The 22073-nt window shown below is 40.2% G+C and overlaps 1 protein-coding gene and 1 long non-coding RNA gene across 7 annotated transcripts in view; one reads left to right on the forward strand and one right to left on the reverse strand.

Moving 5' to 3' along the window:
• Positions 1 to 7522: 7522 nt before the first annotated feature.
• The window catches only part of zmp:0000001168 (signal-induced proliferation-associated protein 1), a 32776-nt gene continuing 18225 nt past the window's right edge, over positions 7523 to 22073 (reverse strand). For 3 of the 6 annotated variants that reach the window (XM_042431873.1, XM_042431876.1, XM_042431875.1), the window contains exons 5-16: positions 21240 to 21414; positions 20797 to 20900; positions 19686 to 19843; positions 18570 to 19176; positions 18207 to 18481; positions 16986 to 17378; positions 15828 to 15954; positions 15580 to 15712; positions 14271 to 14369; positions 13293 to 13365; positions 11978 to 12056; positions 7523 to 10548 (exon numbers count right to left, since the gene is read on the reverse strand). In XM_042431873.1, coding sequence (XP_042287807.1) covers positions 10405 to 10548; positions 11978 to 12056; positions 13293 to 13365; positions 14271 to 14369; positions 15580 to 15712; positions 15828 to 15954; positions 16986 to 17378; positions 18207 to 18481; positions 18570 to 19176; positions 19686 to 19843; positions 20797 to 20900; positions 21240 to 21414 — 2367 coding nt within the window. In that variant the 3' untranslated portion in view covers positions 7523 to 10404. Of the gene's footprint in view, positions 10650 to 11977; positions 12057 to 13292; positions 13366 to 14270; positions 14370 to 15579; positions 15713 to 15827; positions 15955 to 16985; positions 17379 to 18206; positions 18482 to 18569; positions 19177 to 19685; positions 19844 to 20796; positions 20901 to 21239; positions 21415 to 22073 lie in introns of all 6 variants that reach the window. The other 3 variants (XM_042431878.1, XM_042431877.1, XM_042431879.1) reach the window with 3 other exon arrangements.
• On the forward strand, positions 14628 to 17384 carry LOC121910624. Its single transcript, XR_006099693.1, has 3 exons — positions 14628 to 14703; positions 17007 to 17109; positions 17297 to 17384. It is a non-coding gene; the product is annotated as an uncharacterized LOC121910624 (long non-coding RNA).

Consider the following 22073-nt stretch of genomic DNA (forward strand, 5'->3'; position numbering starts at 1 on the left):
TATGAACTTCAAAACATCATTCCTCCTGTTCATACTGACCATTAAAAGATCTCATTTAAATGCACTTGCAGTGCAAGTGATGGGGGCCAAAATCCACAGTCCTCATTTTGAGCAAAATGTATTTAAAAGTTTATCTGAAGATAATGTGAAGCTTTAGCTCTCAGTTAGTTAAATAAAGTAGATATCTTCAACAGTCAAAGTCTTTTTAAGTAAAAATGTCCCTCTTTGTGTCTTGACGGTCAATGTTTCCCTTTTTTGTTACAGATTGTAACAAAAAGGGGGAATTTGGCACTAAAAAGACTAACTCTGAAAGATATCAAATGGATTTGACTTATTCATATTAGCGCCAAGTAAACTTTTAAATATATTTTTGCACAGAAGGAGGGTTGTGGATTTTGTCACCCATCACTTACAGTGAAAGTGCATTATGAAGGGATCTTATGATGGTCAGTATGAACAGGAGGAATGATTACACTAAGAAAAACGTGTATCAATGTTCATGCCTGCACCAGACTATTGCTTAAGGACAGACTTGAAATACTGAATATCCTTTAAAGCATACAGAACATAGGGTGGACACATTAAAGGCAGCACCTGTTGGGGATGGTCCTGCAGAGTCCCAGCACTGCAGCAAATTTTCCATCTCTCTCTTCTGCCCTCACCTGATTAGCTCTTGAGTAGCTGAACACACCTGATGCACTTTATCAGGCATGAATAGAGCAGGCAAATATGGAAAATATACAGTGCTGGGGCTCAGAGTGAACACCACTAAATGCATTACATTATTCCAAATAATCATCAGTATCAAATGCAGTAAGTAAGTGGTACTTCAGCAATTTTGTGCTGTACTTGCACATAGTTTGTGGACAGATCAAAGCAGCAGAGGCCAAGATATCCTGACCTTTAGCCCTGTATATGAGTCAGACTATTCCCTCATCGCAATATCTTTCAAACTCACCCGTTTTATAACGCAGACTTTCTGTTAAAAAAGTGTCCACACCATAGACTGTATATAAAGAGGTCCAAACTGAGACAACTGATGACATCACTAGTTCTTCAGATTTGACAGAGCTCCTCCAGAGCCACAGAAAACTTTACAACTGTTTTGACAGACTGAGCGGTACTCTGCATGATAGGTAAACTCGATGTGTAATCATGACCCTTTAAAGGTGATCTGTAGAGATTAGCAAGTAACAAACAAGTTATTTTTACATTCAGGGGTTCTTTCCAGAGAGCATTGTGTGTTTGTGTGAGGTCTAACAAACGTGTCAAATGCATTCCGTGTTTATCTTTGTGATTAACATTAATTTGTCTTGCTTTCCTATCAAGTGTGTCTGTGTATATCTGTTGATCTCAGCATCAAGCAGCCACATACAATTGCCCTTACAGGCATAACTTAAGTTAACTTAACTATACTGAATTTAATTTGATTGAATTTCCTTCCATAAAACATTTGTAAAGCTGATTTTTGGAATATTTTATATCCTGCATTGTTATTATCCATATTTAATTGCTATGCATCACCGATCAGTGGGATAGATAGATCACTGACCGGTCTGCCAGTATGGCGAGATGGCTTGTGGCCATCACATAGTAACTTGAATCAAGTTACATCACGTAAAATTATGTATTTCAACACATTTTTACTTCAGGTGACGCAAATCAGCTTTGAAGCCTTACAGAAAAAGGGAAAATATATTAAAATCTACATTTTTTAATCCTCGGTGGGAACTTAACCTGTGTGATTGACCCCAAATTGGCCGTATCAACATGTATGAACCAAACGGGATGTGTCGACCCATGGAGATTTCTTTACCCAAGGACTAAGGAATTTTCATTTTTCTCTCATGTGCATCACTTGTACACTAGAATAGTTTATTTTTTCATTGACAAGACTCTTCTTTCTTTTGTTAAATCAGTAGAATATAAAGCCATTGTGATCTCAGACCATGCTCCTCTCATACTAGAATTGTCCTTCCCATCTCCTGCCACCAAACTCCCTCTCTATTATCAGACAAATCATTTGGTGATTATATATCCACGTCCATTGATCACTTCTTAGTAACAAAACTGATGCTGTTTCTATTTCAGTGCTTTGAGAAATATTGAAAGCTGTTCTCAGGAGCTGAATTATTTCATAGGTCTTGAGGTGGGAAATTAGCAGTACAGATTTCCCTGAATATTGATCTCTGCTCCCATTCTCTCATGAACCCATGCAGAAAATGTTCCTGAACATTTCAGGGATAGACTGCATGTGTGAAAGGGACTTAACTCTGCTCACGTTGTTAAACAGCGCAGGATCAAAGTGCAAGAACCGACGAAATCCATTTTAGACCTGGATCGACAATACTCAGACGCACCTACCTCAGAGTTATATAAAAAGATATTTGGCCTCCAGACAGAGTTCAATTTAATGTCTACTGCCAAAGCATAACAACCGTTGCTCCATACACGCAGGACTTATATGGAGACGAGGCGAGTCGGCTCCTTGCTCATCAAATAAAATGTAAGTCTGCGTCACATATGATTTCTCAAATTGTGGACTCCTCCAAAATTTAACTACACACCCTACTCTCATTAATAATACATTTTCATCTTACCACTCCAACCTGTATACATCAGAAGCCCCTAGTGACATATCACCCATGAATAATTTTCTTAGAAACTCCTATTAGTACAGAATTAAATCTGGAGTTATAACAAACCTTACTTATTGGACGAAATGGTAAGCTCTATTCAAACTATACAAAATGGCAAATCCTCAGGTCCTGATGGGTACCCTAATGAAATTTTAAAAAAGTTTACACATAAATTAGCTGCTCTCCTTTTGGAAATGTTTGATGATACCATGTCTATAGGCTCTTTGCTGCCAATGTTGACCCACGCATCAATCTCCCTTTTGTTAAAACCTGGCGAGGAGCCTACAAACTGTACCTCCACTGTCCTATTTCGCTTTTGAACATGGATGTTAAAACACTGGCAAAAATTGTAGCAGGCTGATTGGATACTGTTTTGGTGGATATTATTTCAGAGGACCAGACAGGTTTTATGAAGGGCCGCCATTCTTTTTCTAATGTACATACGTCAGCTCCTAAGTGTTATTAATTCTGCATCTTCACTGGACACCGCAGAGGGAGTTATCTCATTAGATGCAGAAAAAGCCTTTGACGGGGTGGAATGGGGATATTTATTCACCGTCTTGAAAAAATTTGGTTTGGGGAAAAATTCGCCTCGATGGTCTGCCTTCTCTATTCCTCCCCACAGGGTTGAGTCTGTACCAATAATCTACGTTCTCCATACTTCCCCTTCTCACAAGGAACTTGTCAGGGCTGCCCCCTATCACCTCTTTTATTCACCATAGCCATTTAACCCTTTTCCACAGCTCTGAAAGCATCCCCTTTTTGGGGTGTTGAATATTGTTTGTTCTTATATGCAGACGACCTATTATTGTATGTCACTGACCTTGTTGTTGCTTATGTATCCGAAATATTAGATGTATTGAAAATATTTGGTTCTTTCTCCAGGTGTAAATTAAATATCACAAAAGAGCAAGTGTTTTCTGGTTAACAACTTGGCATTAATGATCAACCAAGGAGACCTTCCTTTTCATTTTTCTGAAACTAGTTTTAAATACCTAAGTATAAAAATCACTCGCTACATTAATCTCTACAAAAAGAGAATTTTACAACCCTGGTGGAAAAAGTGAGATCAGACATCCACAGATGGAAGATTATTCATTTATCTTTAGCTGGCAGAGTTCAGTGTGTAAAAATGAATGCTTTGCCCCGACTTCTTCATCTTTTTATGTGTTTTTCTGGACACAATTCTGGTCATCCCCCAATAAAATATTGTTGAAAAAAAAAATCTAGTCTTATTTTCTAACTTCCGGCTCTTGAAATAATACAAAATAAAAATGCTGAACTGCCCTGCTGTCTGTTTTGGGAAACAAAAACTACTTGTCACACAGAGACCTTCCAGAAACAGGGTGAAGATAAAGAAACACTGCTATCTACTAATAATAATCCACCCTGCCAGTTTCCAAGAAAGTACAAGTGCAAGCACTGTACAGTAGAAGTAGTCTGGTTAGTGTCTTCTATTAAAAATTAAGACCTTAAAAAAGGCAGATTTTCACTTGAGTGATATGAAATTTTAAAAAATGAAAGTAGCCTTATCCAACAAAAGTAAGCCTGCAGTGCCCTAGTGATTTTTCATTTTTTAATGTTTAACTTCAGAGTTTATAACAAGAGGGCAGGACTTTCTGATTAGTTTATGACCTGCATGGCTTGTTATATGAAGTGCATCACTTATTAACTTTTTTTTTGTTTATTTGTTTGTTTGTTTGTTTTTAACAGAAACTTGTTTAATGTGTGTATTAGTGTGTTGCTTTGGAGCACAATTTCAAGGGCAGAAATTAAAGAAGCTTTGTTTTTAAATTTGTTTAGATTTTATTTAAATTGTTTGTTGAAAGTTACTGTATGTCTGTAATGATTTTGTTCAACATGAAAAGTGGAAATACTCCATTTAATGCAACTGTTAAGTTAGATTAACAATTGTTTGCATTTATAAATATTAGAAGGGCTGCTTTATATTACATGTACCTGTCTATGTGTCCAGATGCTTATATTGATCAAACCAATGAAATCTGACTTATATATGCAATGTTTGTCTCTCCTGCTCACTTTTTATAGTTTTCAATATATTCGAACAACATGCAGAAGGAAAATGTACATGCACAAACAATGACACACATAAGTCTCATTTATGGCAGAAACACAGCAGTGATGTTGCAGAAAGGCCTCATCCACTTGTTGTGTATGGAGCAACAGTGGTCTGGCCATTTAAAATACAACCAGGAGTCTAAACACACTCACACCAGCACATGGCCTCTGTATTTACAGAACACGGATGAGTCAAACTGGCGTTAAGCCCTTGAGCTGTGTGTGACACATAGCCCTTCGTGAAGACTCCATCCTGCGCTCCAACCCCAAATAAAGACATAGGCCTGTGCATTGTTGTCATCAGTTCTCCTCCTGGTGTCAGGGCAGTGAAGATAAAGCGTTTTTCTACGGCTGGTGTTTAGGAAAGCCTTCCAGAGGACAGAGTCCTGGGAAATGTTTGTATGATGTTGTCGTGCTGTATTATGATCATAGAACAAACTTTGGAAAATGTATTTGTCTTACCTCATGCAGATGGGAATGCGCATCCAAACAGTATTTTAAAACTGTATTATCACTCTAAATCTCTGTATGTGTTATGTGACTGCAGGATGGTTTTATTTTTATATCTTGGCTCTGAGTCTCAGTCAAAGATGTTGTATATTATTGAAGGTGTTGATGTTGCTCTGACATGACAGAGCTGATGCAGAGTCCATAAGTATGTTAGTTTTGGGTGTTTAGTGAATACGCTGGCAGACAAAATGCAGAAAAGATACAAGTAAGAGTTGTAGCATGACATGTGGTGTATGAAAGCATAACAGTCCATCATGATTGTGTGATTAAGGTCAAATAATTTCAATAATCATGAACCAGATTAAACCAAAAAGTTTCTATAGTTGTTCTGTCAGCATTTCTCAGTTCCCTGTAGGATGTTAAATAACACATAATATCTCAACAGTCTGGTGGAGTTTTGAAGGGGACAGAGCTTTGTCCAAAGTGTCAAACAGGAAGTGAGACTGTCTGTTTATTGGATCCATTTTAAATCGGTCCAGTGTGACGATCACAGAGATTCCACTTCTTAAAATACAGCTAAACTCAGTCAACGTCAATACTTTCATTTTCAGTCCACATATATATAGTGCTTAACCCCTTATAATCCTCAGCGCCATTAGTTGACAATGTTTTATCTTTACTGACAATGAAATCACATTCAAGTCGAAGGCTTGAGATTAAATCAAAGCTTTTGAATCCTTGTCAAGTTGCTTCAAAAGCAAAGACAGTTTATTCAGAGAGATGTCATCAGCTAATGAGCAGTAAGCTACAAGATGAAAATACATTTTTAATTAAAAGCTGATCCAAAATGTTTGTGTGTGTGTATGTGTGTGTGTCATGCAAAAACCACAAAAATCTGATTTAGAACACGATGCAGTGTGATTGTGAAGAGATGATTGGTTTTTAATCCTGATTCTCAGAGCTGCTGGGTTTCATTTCAGCTGTGGGATTGATTTACACCTGGAACAACGCTGCAAATAACCAGCTGGCAAGACAGGAAAAAAATACTTGTATCTTAGTTGCACTGGGCTGAAATTTACTGTGACATTTTCGTTAATACAGATCATGCTAGCTGTTTGCTTTTCTCTACATTGTGTCTTGTCTGGTGCTAGTTCTTGTTTTAGTGTAAATGCTGATCTAGAATAAAAACCAAATAATTTTATCTGAACTTACAATTAAATTAAACCACCTAAAAGCATTTCCCTTTTATACCAAAAATATTATTTTATTTACCGATATAAATAGATTGAATACTTCTGTGTACTACTCATACTGTTGCTTGTTCAACAATAGAAGCTTAGTGTTATAAGACCTCTAACCAGGAGCCTGCTGGTTCCACAGAGAGTTTATATTTATACATACTTCTTTTATGTTCTATTCTCCTCAGCCAATCTGATTTGGCCGCGACCTCCATCTGACACCAATCATCTCTTTGCTGTCAAACCTCAAAAGTGTTTCTTCCTGAGCTGCTTTCAAGTTGATGTTTCAGAGCTGCCGCATCCACCTCCCATGTTCATCAGAGTCCAGTTCAGGAAGTGAGAGCCTCAGAAATCCTGCTCCTGAAAAAATCCATCCAGCTCTTTCAACAGAGCTGTAGTCACCATAGTAACAGATCTGCCCCATCACATTATTACTATAATATGACAATAATTCCCTCATTTACATTCCATGAAAATTATAAATTCACAGTAGGGGCTAATTGACTCTGACTTTGCTGAATGATTTCAATAAAGACATAAAATGTAAACTAATAACACCCCTCATTTAACTTCAGTGATGTTAACAGAAGTTGTGCAACAACTTTTCTGTTGTACAAGTCAGTTTTACTATATTTCAAATGGCCTGCAAGTTACCAGATTTGTTGTTTCACTCAAACACCAATTCAGCCAATAAAAGCACTTAAAATATTTTAAGTGATCTTGTTTTGTGGACCACCATGTTCTTTCTGCTGTCTGGTCTGTGTGTGAATAAAATCCCGGATTTCCCTCGGGACATACTTTTTGCTGTTTTTCTTCCACAAACTAAATGGAATGACTAACATCCCCCACAATCATGCCATCATTTCCTAAAGTCAGCTACACAAATATCCCAAAATTATGTGTCACTGTGTAGACAAAACATCTGTATCAGCTTTGCTTTGCACCAGGTTTAGACTGTTGCATTTCCAGATTAGGTCATGAAGTAAATCATAGCAGATTTATTTTCCCCTTTTTTCTCCTTTTAGGTCATTACCATCATCTTTTTGAATACTCTGTTGGGTTTTCTGAGACAATTTATTTTTAAATATTTAAATACCAAAATAATCATCCCTCAGGGGAAGCATACGTGGTTCAGCACATTCATGTCAATTTAAACTTGATTTCAATGCATCATCACTCATGTTAAGCACCTTTTTCCTTTTAATTCACTTTTTAAAAATCATATATTTGTCGGTTTGCTTCTTTTAACAATCGGTGGTACTCATTGAGCTGTAAACCTTCAGTGATGCTTGAGACCAAACAACACACATGTATTACTATCTGTTGTTTTATGTGTCACCCAATGACTTTTCCTCACATGGCAGATGAAAGACCAGCTGTTGTGACGGTCTCCTAGAAATCCTTAATCATGCCACATACACACACAAAAAAACCCTCATCCAGTGCAACCAAAAGACAAAGAAATGAGATCACTAAGCTGGGTTGACATACATTACATTTTCAGGTAGGCACAAAGTCAGAGAAATAAGCCTTCACATAACACCAGTTTGACCATCCATTCTGAAAGTTGCACTCATTAAGGCGTACCTAATGGTGTTTAAGACCTTATTAAATATGTGAGAGCTACAGCTGACATAGCTCAGTACTAGAATGATAATAATAGTCACATTAAGCAAGATTTGCAGATAGTATTTTGTCATATGATGGTTGTTGGTTTTCTAAAAAAGAAACTAAAGTGTATAACCAAGCCCACCTTTCCTTTCTGCTCTATTTCACATTTTTTCCTCGCGACTTCCCTCCAGTTTAAACAGCTACAAGAAGATCCACATTTGCATGATTAATAAGTTACATTTTTTATACATACACACATACAGAAGGGGAGCTTGGAAGTTTGCTTGGCACATTCTCATGCTTGGCCAACCTCCTACAATCTAAATAACTATACAAGACACAGTAAAACAGGTCTTCTCACACCGGCTTCTCCCTGTTAACTCATGAGGCTTCAGCATGTACAGGAGACGAAACAACCTGCATGGCCACGATGAACACTTGTCTGCATAATCATCCTGCAAAAGGAGGGCGTACACGACCCAATGCACTAAGTAACATGGAACAATTGAGCTGTACATACAGTATCTTCACATACTGATAAAGTTTAGATTCATAATTTAATCTGTATATACTGTATCTTAATATGCTGGTACCAGGTATTCACAGTGACTCTAAAATAAAATTACAAGAGGAATTTTGTACAAGAAACAAGAGCATTGAGAGTCTGAGTGACTGGCAAACGTTTGGCATCTGTTTATGTCAGAGTTGTTCAGAGTTCATAGTTTGTGGTTGGGTCAGTTCCGCTTGATTTCGGTGGGATTCAGGAGAGCTGCCTGGGCTTTATCGTTGGCACTGAGGAAAAGCAGTCCATCTCCTCTGAACACACTTTGTTATTGGCGCCGTCAGCAGCTGACACACAAAAAGGTGAGGTAAGGTGGTGTCAGGGGGATGAGATCTTATCCACCTTCTTATGTTGAGCAGGGTATAACCCGGGCAGGTTAAATAAAGTACAGTATGTGCCCTGTCCAGTGCTGATTTGACAAAAATAAAAGTGCAAGAACGACACAGAAACATACACAAACACACATCAGGGTGGGAATGGTAAGATTTCATCTATTGTCCTTACCGCTACCACTCATAAGCCATACTAAACAATTACCCAAAATAGTCACTGTAGACATCCGCCAAACACAAAACATATTTAAATACAATATTCTGTATTTTTCACTATTCGTTTAAGGTGTTTTATTCAGACACCTAAAGCTATTTTGCCAGCTGAAAGAAAAGCTGCCATTTGGCATTTTGTGGTTCAGGCCAGCAGGAGGAGAACTTCTACAGTATGGCTGCTACAATAGTGAGGTTAGAAGAAAACTGCTACAGGCAATCATGGAAGGAAGCTGAAGCAGTTCTTTCCTGCCATTGTCTGTGTCTTCAGGAGAGGTATAACCCTTTTCAGTTTCTGTTTTCACACACCCCTCCAGGAGGAACAAGCATGCTCAGATCTTTTTTTTTTCTTTTTCTTTTTTTTTTTTTTTAACATTTCCAGTTTATGTCCCTTTCATTTATGGGGTTTTAAAAATCGTCTCTCCCTAAAAACTCCAGAATTTCTTAAATACAGTACTACTGAAAAGTGAAGAGGGCAGAGAGTGATGTCCTTACATAACAGACCTTGCTCTGAGGCTAGTCAGTTAGCATCATTACATCTTTTGAAGTAGAAGGCTGCCTACAGGCCTGTCATTGTCACGTTCCCTTTTTTTTTTTTTTTTTTTTTTTTTTTCCTTTTTGTGTTTTGTTTCAAGGCCTTCCACACTATCAGCGCCACACGCAGACATTGCAACTACACGCCTGGCAGAGAGAATAGCAATACTACTGTTCACATATATTATTGGTGATATATATATACAATTTTGGTCATTTCAGATAAGACACCACCAAAACATGCTATACAGTGTCTCTCAGTCTTAATTGCCACTCTTTATGCAAGTGCTATTCAGCCCAGCTTGTCAAGTATTTGAAGCAAAGTACAGTAAGAGATGCACACATACAGTATACATACACACGCACACACACACACACACACACACACACACACACGCACACATGTGGCACACATCCACGCACATTATCATACACACACCAAGAGAAGCACTCTGGCATTGCGCAACAACACAGCAGCCTGAGAGCCGTTTGTTGGTCAGTCTGTGAGGGTCATGAGATGTTTAAAATGTCATTATTTTCTTTTTTATGAGTTGATTTGCATACTCCCTCACCAACAGGCAGGTCCAGGGTTCAGGACTGAGACTGTGGTAATACACGGATTGGAGAGGATACGTGTGTGCGTGTGTGTGTTTGCTTTAGCAAATATGTACGGACGAAATAAGTGTACTGAGTGCACAAGCACGTTGTACGATTTGCATCTTCGTGTGTTTGTGCGTGCTGTGGTGAGGCTAACAGGGCTTGTTGACGTTGCACAGCAGCTCGGTGACTTTGATGAGGCGGGCCACCGTGCTCTGCGACTCCTCCTGCAGCCGCTGGTTGTTCTGCCTGAGGCTCTGCACCTCGGCCTGCAGCACCGCCTTGTCCTCTTTCTCCTGAAAGACATCGGCACACAACAAAACAAAAGCCGTCTCTCAGATCGCTGTGGCAGGAACGGGAGGGGAGCGACAGGTTGGGCAGGCTGGCTTTAAGGAAACTAGTGGGCACACATAAACACAGAGCTTGAAATAAAACAACACAGACAGTGTAGAGAAGCACATCGCACTGCAGAGAGGGAGAAGAAACCCACACTCCAAAACAGTACTGAAACAATCAGTCACCAAACTCATCGTTTGTTTGACAGAACTGATTATTTGTTTTCGCCATTTTCTCTGTGGCATCTCGAAATTGCTTGTTTCAGTCCAAAAAAACATATTCAATTTACAAAAAATATAAAACAAGGAAAAGCTTAAACAATTAATCAGCTGTTGAAGTTGTTGTTAATTTTCTGTAGATCAATTAATCAACTAATTGTTTCAGCACTAAATGGATATTTTGTCGTTATCCTTGAGTTCATAATCTAAATAATTGATTGATGAGAAAAATCAGAATCGAAAACAGTGACAGTCCGAATCAAGAACTTTTAAATAATAAACTTTCCATATAATATAATATAATATAGTAATAATATAATAGGCTTTGTACACACAGTGACACATAGTTTTGTACACACAGAGACACATACTGTACAGTATTGACAAGAAAAATTTCAACACAACGCTCACTTGTCTGCAGTTGACTGAGGTACTCTATTTGCTGAAGAAGACCACAAGATGTGGCTGAAAGCTTCAGAAAACACAAGTCGACTTTGTGTTGAGAAGTATTTTTTTTGTCAAGCAGCTGTTTCCAAAGTTCATAATAAACCTTCAAGCTCATCACATACAGTATTTGTTCACATTTACATGAAAAATAAACAGAGCAACACTGTGGTTCGACTAAAACAGAAGCCGTAAATTTTGTCTCTCGATGACATCATAGCGATTAGTTTGCTGGTTTGTTTCATCAGTAGTCATTTATGTTTGACAATGTGGATAATAGCATGTATGTAGTAACATGTCAACACTGGATCATGTTTAGTAGAAATGTTCAGAAGAAAATATTAGAAAATGTTGATTACAGCGTTCAAGGATTTGTTTTAAATAACAGCAGTAGCAGCAGATTTACTGAACAAAAAAAGAAATATTCCAAAAATCTGAGATTGTTACTGTACAAAACTATTACAAAATAATTGATAAAAATGCCTTTGAGTGTTTTTGTATTTAATGCATCTCTACATTGAGTCAGCGGTTGCATGGATGGGAGGATTTGTCCAAGTAAACAAAAGGCTGCATCAGTGAACTCAAACCATCTTGCTCCAGCGACAGAAGCTGAACAATTGAAATACTTTTTCCTACCTGGTGACTTTCCCGTGCAGCTCACTGAAAATATCGTGACAGAGGAAAAAAAAAAATAAAACGTTTGAAGCATTCATGAAAGTCAAAGCACCTTTTGCAGGTCATCCTGCAGCTTCTTCAGCATGGCCTCCAGCTGCGATACCTTCTCTTCTAGGTGGCCTGGAGAGTCACTGCAACAAAGAGAAGCAGTGACACTTAGTCAAAAGCAACGACTTAATTTGAAATTTGGAAAATACATAAATGAAACCAGAGTCAATATGGTTTCAAACCAACAAATCAAGAGGTATCAGCCGCATTTTAAAGATGGTTTTCTTTCGTTTAAGAGAAAAAAATCCTTTCCTCCTCCCTTTATCTAATACAGAGTGAACTTTTCCATTTGCTTGATTAGTCGTGGAGCCGTCTGTCATGCTGGCAGCCTCATAGCTCAAGACATCGTCCTTGCTGCCTTTAATGAAACCTGAAAATACTCAGAGATCAATTAACAGTAATTGCTACGGCTGACAGGACGTGAGTGAGCGCAGTCATCCCATCATGCATTTCTTCTGACTGCGGCTCTACATAATGACTGCGCACTACACGGTAAAGCCCCTGCAGTCTCCCAGTGATTTCAAAAGTATGATGATGATACTGTATTTAGAAGAATGAGGCCTCTTCATTACAAGATTTTAGGTCAGCAGTGTGTTTTTAAGTGTCATGATTAATGATATGGTTGTATACTTCATTCTTTTGGTTGGTTTGAACAAAACAAATTAACCTCATGTTATGTAATATGTAACTATATGTAATTATTGTAATTTGCAAGTTGAGGCTCACAAACAGATGCTAACGAGTGGTGATTTACTCCAAATATTGTGCTAGTGTCTTTTTTAAGCTTTTTACATGTTAGCTGGATCCAAATTTAAATGCGTAATAGTTACCCATGCTGATCTCTACAGTATGTGGGTGGACAAAAACTGAGCTGTAAATACTACAACTCTGGACTGAGGAAAAGCTTTACATCTGTGTTTGCTTATTTTCTATTGATTCGTTTTCTCTTTCGCTTCTGAAAAATAAGGAGCTGGGAAAAGTATGAAGAAACTAAACAAAAACCAAAATGAACTGGGGTGGGAGTTATACAAACAGATGACAAGGACAGTGAGTCAGACATGCTGCGTGTATGTGTGTGCATCTACGCCTGCATGCGCCTAAGTCCATCACTGAGTCAGCAAGAGGGCTTTCTTTATGGGGGAGAGAAGCCATCACATTGAGTCAAACAGTTGGATGTTGGAAGTCTAAATAATTGAGTGAGAATAAAGGAGTATAGGTCTTATGCAATGATTCAGACAAAGAAAACCAAGAGACTAACTACTGAGATATTCAACAGTCTAGTTCATGTGCATGTACATACTGTGTGTATTGCAGCCCACCTGTCCTTTGAGTCTTTCAGCTTGCCGTCTGTCTGGTCACCTCCTGCTTGGGAAGGGTCTCCGGCTTTGCGGTCTGGGATAAGGAACAATATCCACATTATAATGATTTAAAACAAAACAGAACACAGTCATTCATACAATTTCACTTTTCACTTTTTATATAAATGCATTGCACTCATATGAAAAAGTCTGTTTTGTTTTCCAAAATACACTGGATGACCAAAAGTATGTGGACATCATGAACATTACACCTATACTGTATGTGATCAATGAACACAGATGGAGATTAATATGCTGCTATATCAGCCTCCTCTTAATGGGAAGACTCTCTACTGGGAAGATTCCCTACTGGGAAGACGCCACCAGAAACCTGGCTGCAGGGATTTGCTCCCGTTCAGCCACAAGAGCATCAGTGAGGTCAGGCATTGATGTGTAGCGATAAAGCCTGGCTCGCAGTCTGCGCTCCAGTTCATCCCAGAGGTGTTGGATGGGGTTGAGGTCAGGGCTCTGTGTAGTTCTTCCACACCAAACTCAGAAAACCTTATCAGTTCTCTATGGAGCAGGTTTTATGCATGGGGACATTTTCATGTTGAGACAGGAAAGGGTCTTCCCCAAACTGTTGCCACAAAGCCAGAAGCACACTATTGTCTAAAATATCATTGTTCTGTTTCATTAAGATTTCCCCTAATATGTAAGAGGCCCAAACCCTGAATAATAGCCTCAGACCAAAAGTATAAAACCAGGGGTCAAAATACTTTTGCACATATAGTTTATATACAAGAGATTATTTTGCCAGTACCTCAAAAATTTACTTAAAATTCAGGGTGAGATAAAAACAGGGAGAATAAACAAATCTAGATTTATCTTGGTGTCTGTTATTGTGCTAAAAAAAAGGCAGCTTTCTGTATGATTTTACACAGACACACATATGTATATATTTACAGTAAGCGAGGTGTTTATATACACATAGTTCCTCACCCTCTCGTGACAGAGCCTCCAGGATGCTGCGGCAGGCTGTGGCCAGGTCAGCGATGGACTGCCATTCCTCTTCGGTCGAATCTGTCGTTTCTGAGAGAACTGAGAGAAAGACACAGAGATGAATTAAGTTTCTGTATGAAACATATCTGAATATAATGTACCTATAATGGTAATGGTACAATACAGCAGAGCAGTGCGACTGCAGTTTTTACTGCATGAGCAGCCAGATTCACTCTGGCTCTACACTAACAATGAGTCACCACTGGGGGATGCTGCTGTGTTAATGTCAGATTGAGGCAGAATAAGAAGGGACAAAGAGGAAATGTTATGATGTATGCAGCATGCCTGCAGGGTTCACCGAATTATGTTTCTGACTTTTTAAGACGTTTTTGACACCAGTTAAGATTTGAGGGCTACTTCTGAACACAATTCTGTAAGTGGAAGTAAATATGATCAAGACAATGATCCCAATATCATTTGAATAACCAAGTATTGGTAAATTATTTCTAATTTTTATGCCAACTCTTAAAAAACAACAAAAAACAATGAGATAAAATATATTTCAGACACCACTATCGCTCCTATTTTAGTTAGATTAATGCATTGGTATTTTGTTTTCAAAAAGATGTGACACTTTTTAAAGACCTGAACCCTTCCTGTGAAAGAACATAATGTAAAAAGATCAGATGCTTCAGAGGCCACCCCCACAGAAATTATAAGAATCTGATGAGATGATGAGCAAGTATGCTCTTATGGCGGCTAAATGATGAGGCTCATAGTCTCAGCGGAGGCTGAGCAGATGGTGTAAAAGGGGTTTCTTGATTTGGGGCTGCCTAAAACTCCACCCCTCCCACTACCCATCTGTCCCCCTTTTATCCCAGCCCTGGCAGGGGGTGGCAGCAGAGCAGGGGTGATATTAGATTAGTGGAATAGGGGGCAGCGCAGATGAAAGAAGGGGGACAAAGGGGATGCAGTGGGGAGCAGAGGGAGGATAATGAAGAGAGGGGTTTAAGGCAGAGAAGATCTGGAAAAAAAGGAATTTGAGGCTTAAATCGGGCAGAGATGATTTGCAAACATGTGTAATTGTTCCATTTTGGCATCATTTGAGCAGTTGTGTCAGCTGTTGAGAGAAGAGCTTTGTTTTGAGTCCATGATCAGGGTCAAAGTATCTCTGCTATTAATTTTCCTACATTAATCTTTTTCATTTTAAATGCTGCAACCATTCGTTTTGCTAACTTAATAACAGTGCAGATAAATTAATATATATGTATTTAATTGTTTAAAAAATTAGCCAACGGGAATTACTTACTCTTGGTGATGGAGTTATGAAGACTTAGGGCTCGTGAATTTCTTTCAGCTCGGTCCACACATGACAACCGGGAAGTCGAGAGAGAGGAGTCACTAGCTGAAGCTTTGTCTTCACCAAACTCAGCCCCCATGAACTGAAGACACATAGATGGAGATAGACATAGAGATAGAGAGGAAATGACACTGTCAGAGAGGGGAGGGGTTGTTGAGGAGAAACCACTCAGATGTCCTTTCGTTTCGGTTTGTCACCTGTTCGTCCTCCAGGGGAACCTTGGGTTTGACAGCTAGGATCAGATCAGGTGTGGCGTCTCGCAGCTCCCCGACGTTCTCATAGATGTGGCGCTCCACCTTCCTCCCCACGTTGTCGTACACGTGCCTTTACACCGGGCAGGGAGGGAGAGACGTGGTGATGGTGGTGGTGGTGATGGGGGGAGAAACACAAAGTAAATCTGCTGTTTATGCTTCGTGACATTTTTATCAAATCCAGAGGTCAAAGCAAAAAAAAAAAAAGAGCACTCGGACAAGTAATCTCCAGGATTGCTTTGGTTTTTGGCCTGATTGATGTTTCCTATCCTGCACTCACAAAATGATCCATCAAAAATATCATATCTGATCCATTTCGGTCAAACTATTTAGTTCTGCTTTGTGTGACAGTAAAAAGTAATCAAATTCATTCCTGTGAGCAGCAGAGTTTAATATCATCCTAGGAATATTTCCTCTTCCTCCTGATGAGGCTTTTGGAGTTCTCGGGGTAAAACCAAGCAGCGTGCTAAAAATAATTTGCCAAGCAGATCTATTTAGGTGTCCTACATCTTGTTACATATGTGTTCTTCTCTCTCTAAGCATTTAATCTCAGCATTGAATGGAAACACATGTGATTTCCTGTTGTTGTTTACTGAGTTGTTGTCCATTACTACCGTCTGAAAAAGCTAAAAACTTCAGATCGCTTCTCATTTTAACTCTTTGCTGTTAAATCATGAAGATCTGCTGCTTAACAATCCAAATAGTTAGATGCCAGAATTTGAAAAGGCAGAAAGAAAGTGAGTTTCACATGGGAAACATTAAAAAATTGCATTAAGTTAACACACTCTGCTCTGCTGTGAGTGGTGTGAACCCTGTTCGGTGTCCTTTCTCAGTGCCTTGTCCTTTGCAGGAAAAGTGACGCACTGACTGAGATTAAATTGTGATGCGTCAGCTTCAATTTGAGGATATTTTCAGCCATGCTGGATGATTTAAGAGCTGTAGACCTTTTTAGCTGATGGTCTCCCCATTTGCAGATGTATCTAGATAGATTATGAGATCTTGCAAAGCAGTATACAGAAAGAGCTCTATTTTTCACAATAATGTCTCCATAACACTCATATGTCAGCTCAAATTAACAGCGTTATGAGCTTTATTAGCACTCACCCATCACATGTATCTCCATAGGACGGCTGTCTCTCTAAAGAGTAGCTGCGTGTGAGCTGCAAGGTGCTGTCCTCCTGGCTCTGATTGGCCGGTTGGTCCTGCAGAGAAGTGGCTCGTAACAAAGGTAAGCTGGGCGGTGTGAGGAGCAAGCCATGACTTCTCTCATTTTGCTCCTTATCAGACAACTGCTCCTCGACCTCTTCGCCCTCTACCTGCACCTCCATTATGTCCACCTCATTGACTGAACCCGCCTTCAGCTTGTCTTCCTCCTCCTCCTCCTCCTCCTCTTCCTCTTCTTCCCTCTCATCCAGCACCCAGGCCTCTCCGGACTGATCCTCGCCGGGCTTACACTCTGCGTCCTTGATGGCTTTCTGGTACAGCTCAGAGAAACTCCTGTGGAACATAAAACAACAAGATACATATTAAGAAGAAAACCATCACGCCTCTCATTTCCTTCCAGCTTCTCATTGCACCGTTGAGTCATAATTTATCTAGAAAAAGCCAAAAACAAAAGATGAGATGGAAAAAAAGCTCTATATTTGTCTAAGCTTCTGTTACATCCCTTTGAAATCACAGAGCCTCCACTACCTATCAACAATAATGACACATTTGTGACAATTTGTGCTTTGTTGTCACAGAACAAGCATGTCAGGACTGAAATATAAATAAACCAGGGGGGTTCTCTGAGGATATTTCTGCTGCTACCTTTGAAACATTGCTCTGAAGTTAACTGAGAGCTACAGAGGTGTCTGGTTTAATACTGGTTTTATTTATTTCAACAATTCTGTCCACACCAGGCTACAGCTGTTTCTGCCTTTTCTTTGACTTCAGTTGAATGGAAAGTATGCTGCACACAGACATCATGTGCCAGTATTATTTAAGATCATTAGAGGGATTGATTAGTTGTTAGCCAGCTGGTGTGACACTGACTGCAGGTCGTCATCAATAGCAGAGCTGTGACCCCTAAGTGGCATCTCCCTTGTTTTTCTGAACTGACTTGTCCCACTAACCCCCACCTTCTTATTTGCTGTCGACCTCTCTCTCACTCCCTCACTGGGACTACACCTCACTTTCCGCGGCACACTTTATCCCCATGAGTCTCTTCTCCAGTCTCACTGTGTGTCTGCTCTCCACCTTGAGTCTGTTGACCCAAACGTGCCCTCGTTAATGTTCCCTCTCCTCCTCCTTCTTCCTAACCCTCTGCTCTGCAGCCTCACCCACCTGCGAGGCTTGCCGTTCTCATCCGGTGGAATAACAGTGATGTGGATCTTGTGTGCAGTGCGGAGCAGCCTGGTCCTCTCCTCGGGGCTGAGGTGAACCAGGGAGTGTCCGCACAGCCGCACCACACGAGCCCATAGCTGTAGGCCTCCGCTCTCAGCGTAGCAGAACCGCTGCAGCTCTGTCACAAAGCCCTCTTCGTTCATCAGGAAGCCGGGCTGCCCCACTCCATCACGCAGGGGGGTGATCTCCAGAGCCTCGCCGCCCCTGGTAACCAGCTGCGGATGAGAAGAAGAAGATCTAAACCACCAACTGCAAAATTTTAAATCAGCAGTGAGATAAAGGCGGAAGGTCAAAATCACCCACCTCAAGCCTCTGCACCACCTCTTTTATATCCTCCGCTTGGTTCTCCATCACACTGATTGACACTGACTCCCCACGTTCATAATAGATATCCAAGCAGGGCCCTCCATCTTTAGTCTCTGTGACTGCCTTCCAGCCGATGACATCCCGGCAGGAGCAGTTAAACACCACCCTGCGTGTGTACCTTTCAATGAGCACCACCGACTCAGCCGACACCCCAAGCAGACAGGGCAGCTTGTGCTCTCCTGCCTCCCCATCATCCCCGCTGTTGACCATCACAGCCCACACCAGAGCCCCGGCACTGTGCAGCTCGGCCCCTTTGGCTCCCTTCAGCTTGTCTTTGCGCTTGCCTCCCAGGGAGAGCAGGGGGAACTTGGTGGAGGAGTCGATGGGTGTTGTGGTCACATAGTTTTCGGCCAGGTCCTTCAGGTATTCTTGCCGCGTACGGGTAGCCATGGAGCGGAACTTCTCTGACTTCTCCGCAGCGTTTTCAGCGTTCACTGCCTTCGCCAAGAGGAAGTCTCTGAAGGCAAGCGAGCGAGGGAAGCGGGCGCCCTTAGGGAACAGTGGGCCAAATAATGGTATGTCTTTAGAGCGTGTCACAGCCACCCTGAGAGGGAAAGAGGAAAAGAAGGAATGACAGAGAAAGAGAGAGGGCACAGCGGAAACATTTAATCTGTGTCTGTATTTCAGTGCTAGAGAGTGTTGTGTGGTGCTCTCTGTGTACTCATATCTACGCAGGATTTGCCACAGAGATGCAAAAATTTGTGTTTTCCCCCGAGCTGCCTCACAACTATTATTATGTAAGCTAAACTTGCATAAAAGTGTATGTAGTAACACCTTTCTTTATTGCATAATGCTGATGTCAATGGATATGTATCACTCATGATACAATGAAGAAAGGTCTGTGCAGTATTTTTGATCAGTCTTCTTTTAGTTAATTTCACTACTTCCTGTGACACATAGGCTTGACATGAATTAATGTCTCAAGAGATTTCAGATTGGAAAAGAAGGGCAAAGTAACTTTGGGGATGAAAAGACATTTTTATTTTTATTTAAATACCTGCGTATCAATAATCATATTTTGAATAGAATATAACAGATAGGCTCAAATCAGACCTGTAATAGGTGTTGTCTGTGCAGGGCTCGTGAACTTGAACGATGATGAAGACATGTTGGAAGTGGGAGCGGATGGACTTTGGAGTGAACGGCAGAGCGCCGGGTTCCTGGAACACGATGGTCACGATGTCATTACCGATGTGCCGCTTTCTCAGCAACTGATGAAAGAAACAGAGACAAACAAACAAACAGGCCAGAGTCATTACAATTAATTAAAACTAAGAGACGAATGAAACAAATGAGACAAATGATAAAAATCAATAATTAATTGGGAAAAGAGTACAGCTGACGTCACATACCTAAACCTAACTGAAATAAAATAAAAAATAAAATACAGAGCTGTAAGTACTCTTTAAAATAACTTTGTTGGGCCATGACCAGTTTTCCTGACAGAGGAAATGCTATCGCCCTCACTGTTTGCACAACTCAGTACAAAGAAAATACTGTACTTACGCAATTGAAGAGTCTCGTCATTTCAAATTTAATCATATTGCATTTGTAAACCTATTCTAAACTTGTTACTGACAAGAAAAAATGCCCCTAGATATGAAAATGGATTAAGATAAAGATATAAATACTGAATAAATGATATATTGTATGTTAATATATATAACTAAAACTACTCACCATGAAGCAGACAGTTTAAAGAGGAATCTCACAGCTTTGTCGCTGCCATGTTTTTTTTTTTTTAAACCTTTAATCTACATTAGTATGTCATGTCCAGTTCCTTTGCAAGTGACAGCAAATTTAAAGGCTTACACCATAAACCGCACACAAAGAACTGAGCAGGAAGGCTGTCTGAGAGACGATGCTGAATACATTCATGGTGGGAGTGAACACTGGGGGGCAGGATTTTTATGTCATGCTTGTTGTTGAACACAGAGGCTTTTTCTAAAGCATTTCCCAAAAGCATGAAAGCCTGAACACAGATGGGTAATGAGTGTTTAGCCAAGACTGATGCTATTTCTTTTTTAGAATAGATGTGAAACATTTGAGAAAATTGCCATTTTGTGACCTCCAAGAGATAAATTAGGTTTGGGAGAGGACAGGGAAACAAAATGACATGACGTATCTCTGTAAGGTAGCTGAAACATTTGTGGGTTTATTTTACCTGCTGTGTGTTGTTGGCTGTGTAGGGCAGCATAGTGGACACATGAAACATAATTTCGTAGTCCTGGTAACGCGTGTAGAGGGAATGTGTCCCCGTTGAGTCCGCTGTACAGACACAAGACACACACACGTATCACACAAAGAGACAGAAGTAGAGCTTCAGTGAAATCAGTCGACATCTCTGAATGGAAGACCAAACTGAAACTGTCACAGCCGGGATGAAATCTGTCCCATTTGCTGTTCTCTGCTGCTCACTGAAGGGAAAACAGCTCTGAGATAATCAGCAGTGACTATGCTACTTTACAGGCGTTACTCAGATTACATGTGGCTAGATAGGAGTTATCTTAGGCTTTCACTGGTGCACTGATGCCCTTCAGATAATGGGTTTGCGACAAGGTGAGATGCTGCCAATAGATCCGGGTGTGGTGCATGTTTTCAGCTCACTCTTGTTGTCCAGCTGAGCTCTGTACTTCTCCCAGCCCTTCAGCCGCACCCGCTCCCCAAGCAGATCTAGGAACTCCTCAAACGCCGGCCCCGAGCTCTCGTTATTGTACATGTCTTCCTCCGAGCTCTGCCCGGCCCGGCAGTACATCACCCCGACCTTTCTCTGGAAATTCAGCTGAATTAGAAGACAGAGAAGCAAAGAGTTTATAATTAGCATCCACTACACACTGTTAAATTTGCATGTTTACACCATTAGTCTAACCCTCTAATAGAAGTCCTGAACATTTGACATCTTACTTTACAGCTCAAAAAGGTTGTTTGGAAAAGCACATCTATATAGTAAAATGTTGTACACACACTTATACAGTATATATTAACCCTATTAATCCCTCTCAGCTTTAATTTCCAACAACGCCTTCAACTCATCACTTGGCAGTTTACTGTTTCCTTTTCTCAACTACTCAAAGGTGGAGCTAGGAGCTGCGTGGGTGGGTTTCAATGTTGAGCCAAGGGTGTGACGGGTCATAAAAATAAAGCTTCTATTCATGGTGATAGGGCTCAGTGATTAGCCATTCACCAGAAACAGTGCATTTGCTGGTTGCAGTTTCTCAAACTTGCATGTTTTTCTTAATTTTCTTCATATCATCGAAAGTTGTTAGTTTTTCTTTTGTCGTGTGTTTGTCAGATAAAATAAGAATCTTGAGGACAATACTTTGGGCTCTAGGAACATGTGACAAGCACTTGTCATTATGTTTAACATTTCATAATAATTAACCGAAAAAAATTGACTAATCATTCATGAAAATAATATGGCTATGTATGGAACAGTGGGCA

This window comes from Thunnus maccoyii, chromosome 13 (genome assembly GCF_910596095.1).
Source record: "Thunnus maccoyii chromosome 13, fThuMac1.1, whole genome shotgun sequence".
NCBI classification, from domain to species: domain Eukaryota; kingdom Metazoa; phylum Chordata; class Actinopteri; order Scombriformes; family Scombridae; genus Thunnus; species Thunnus maccoyii.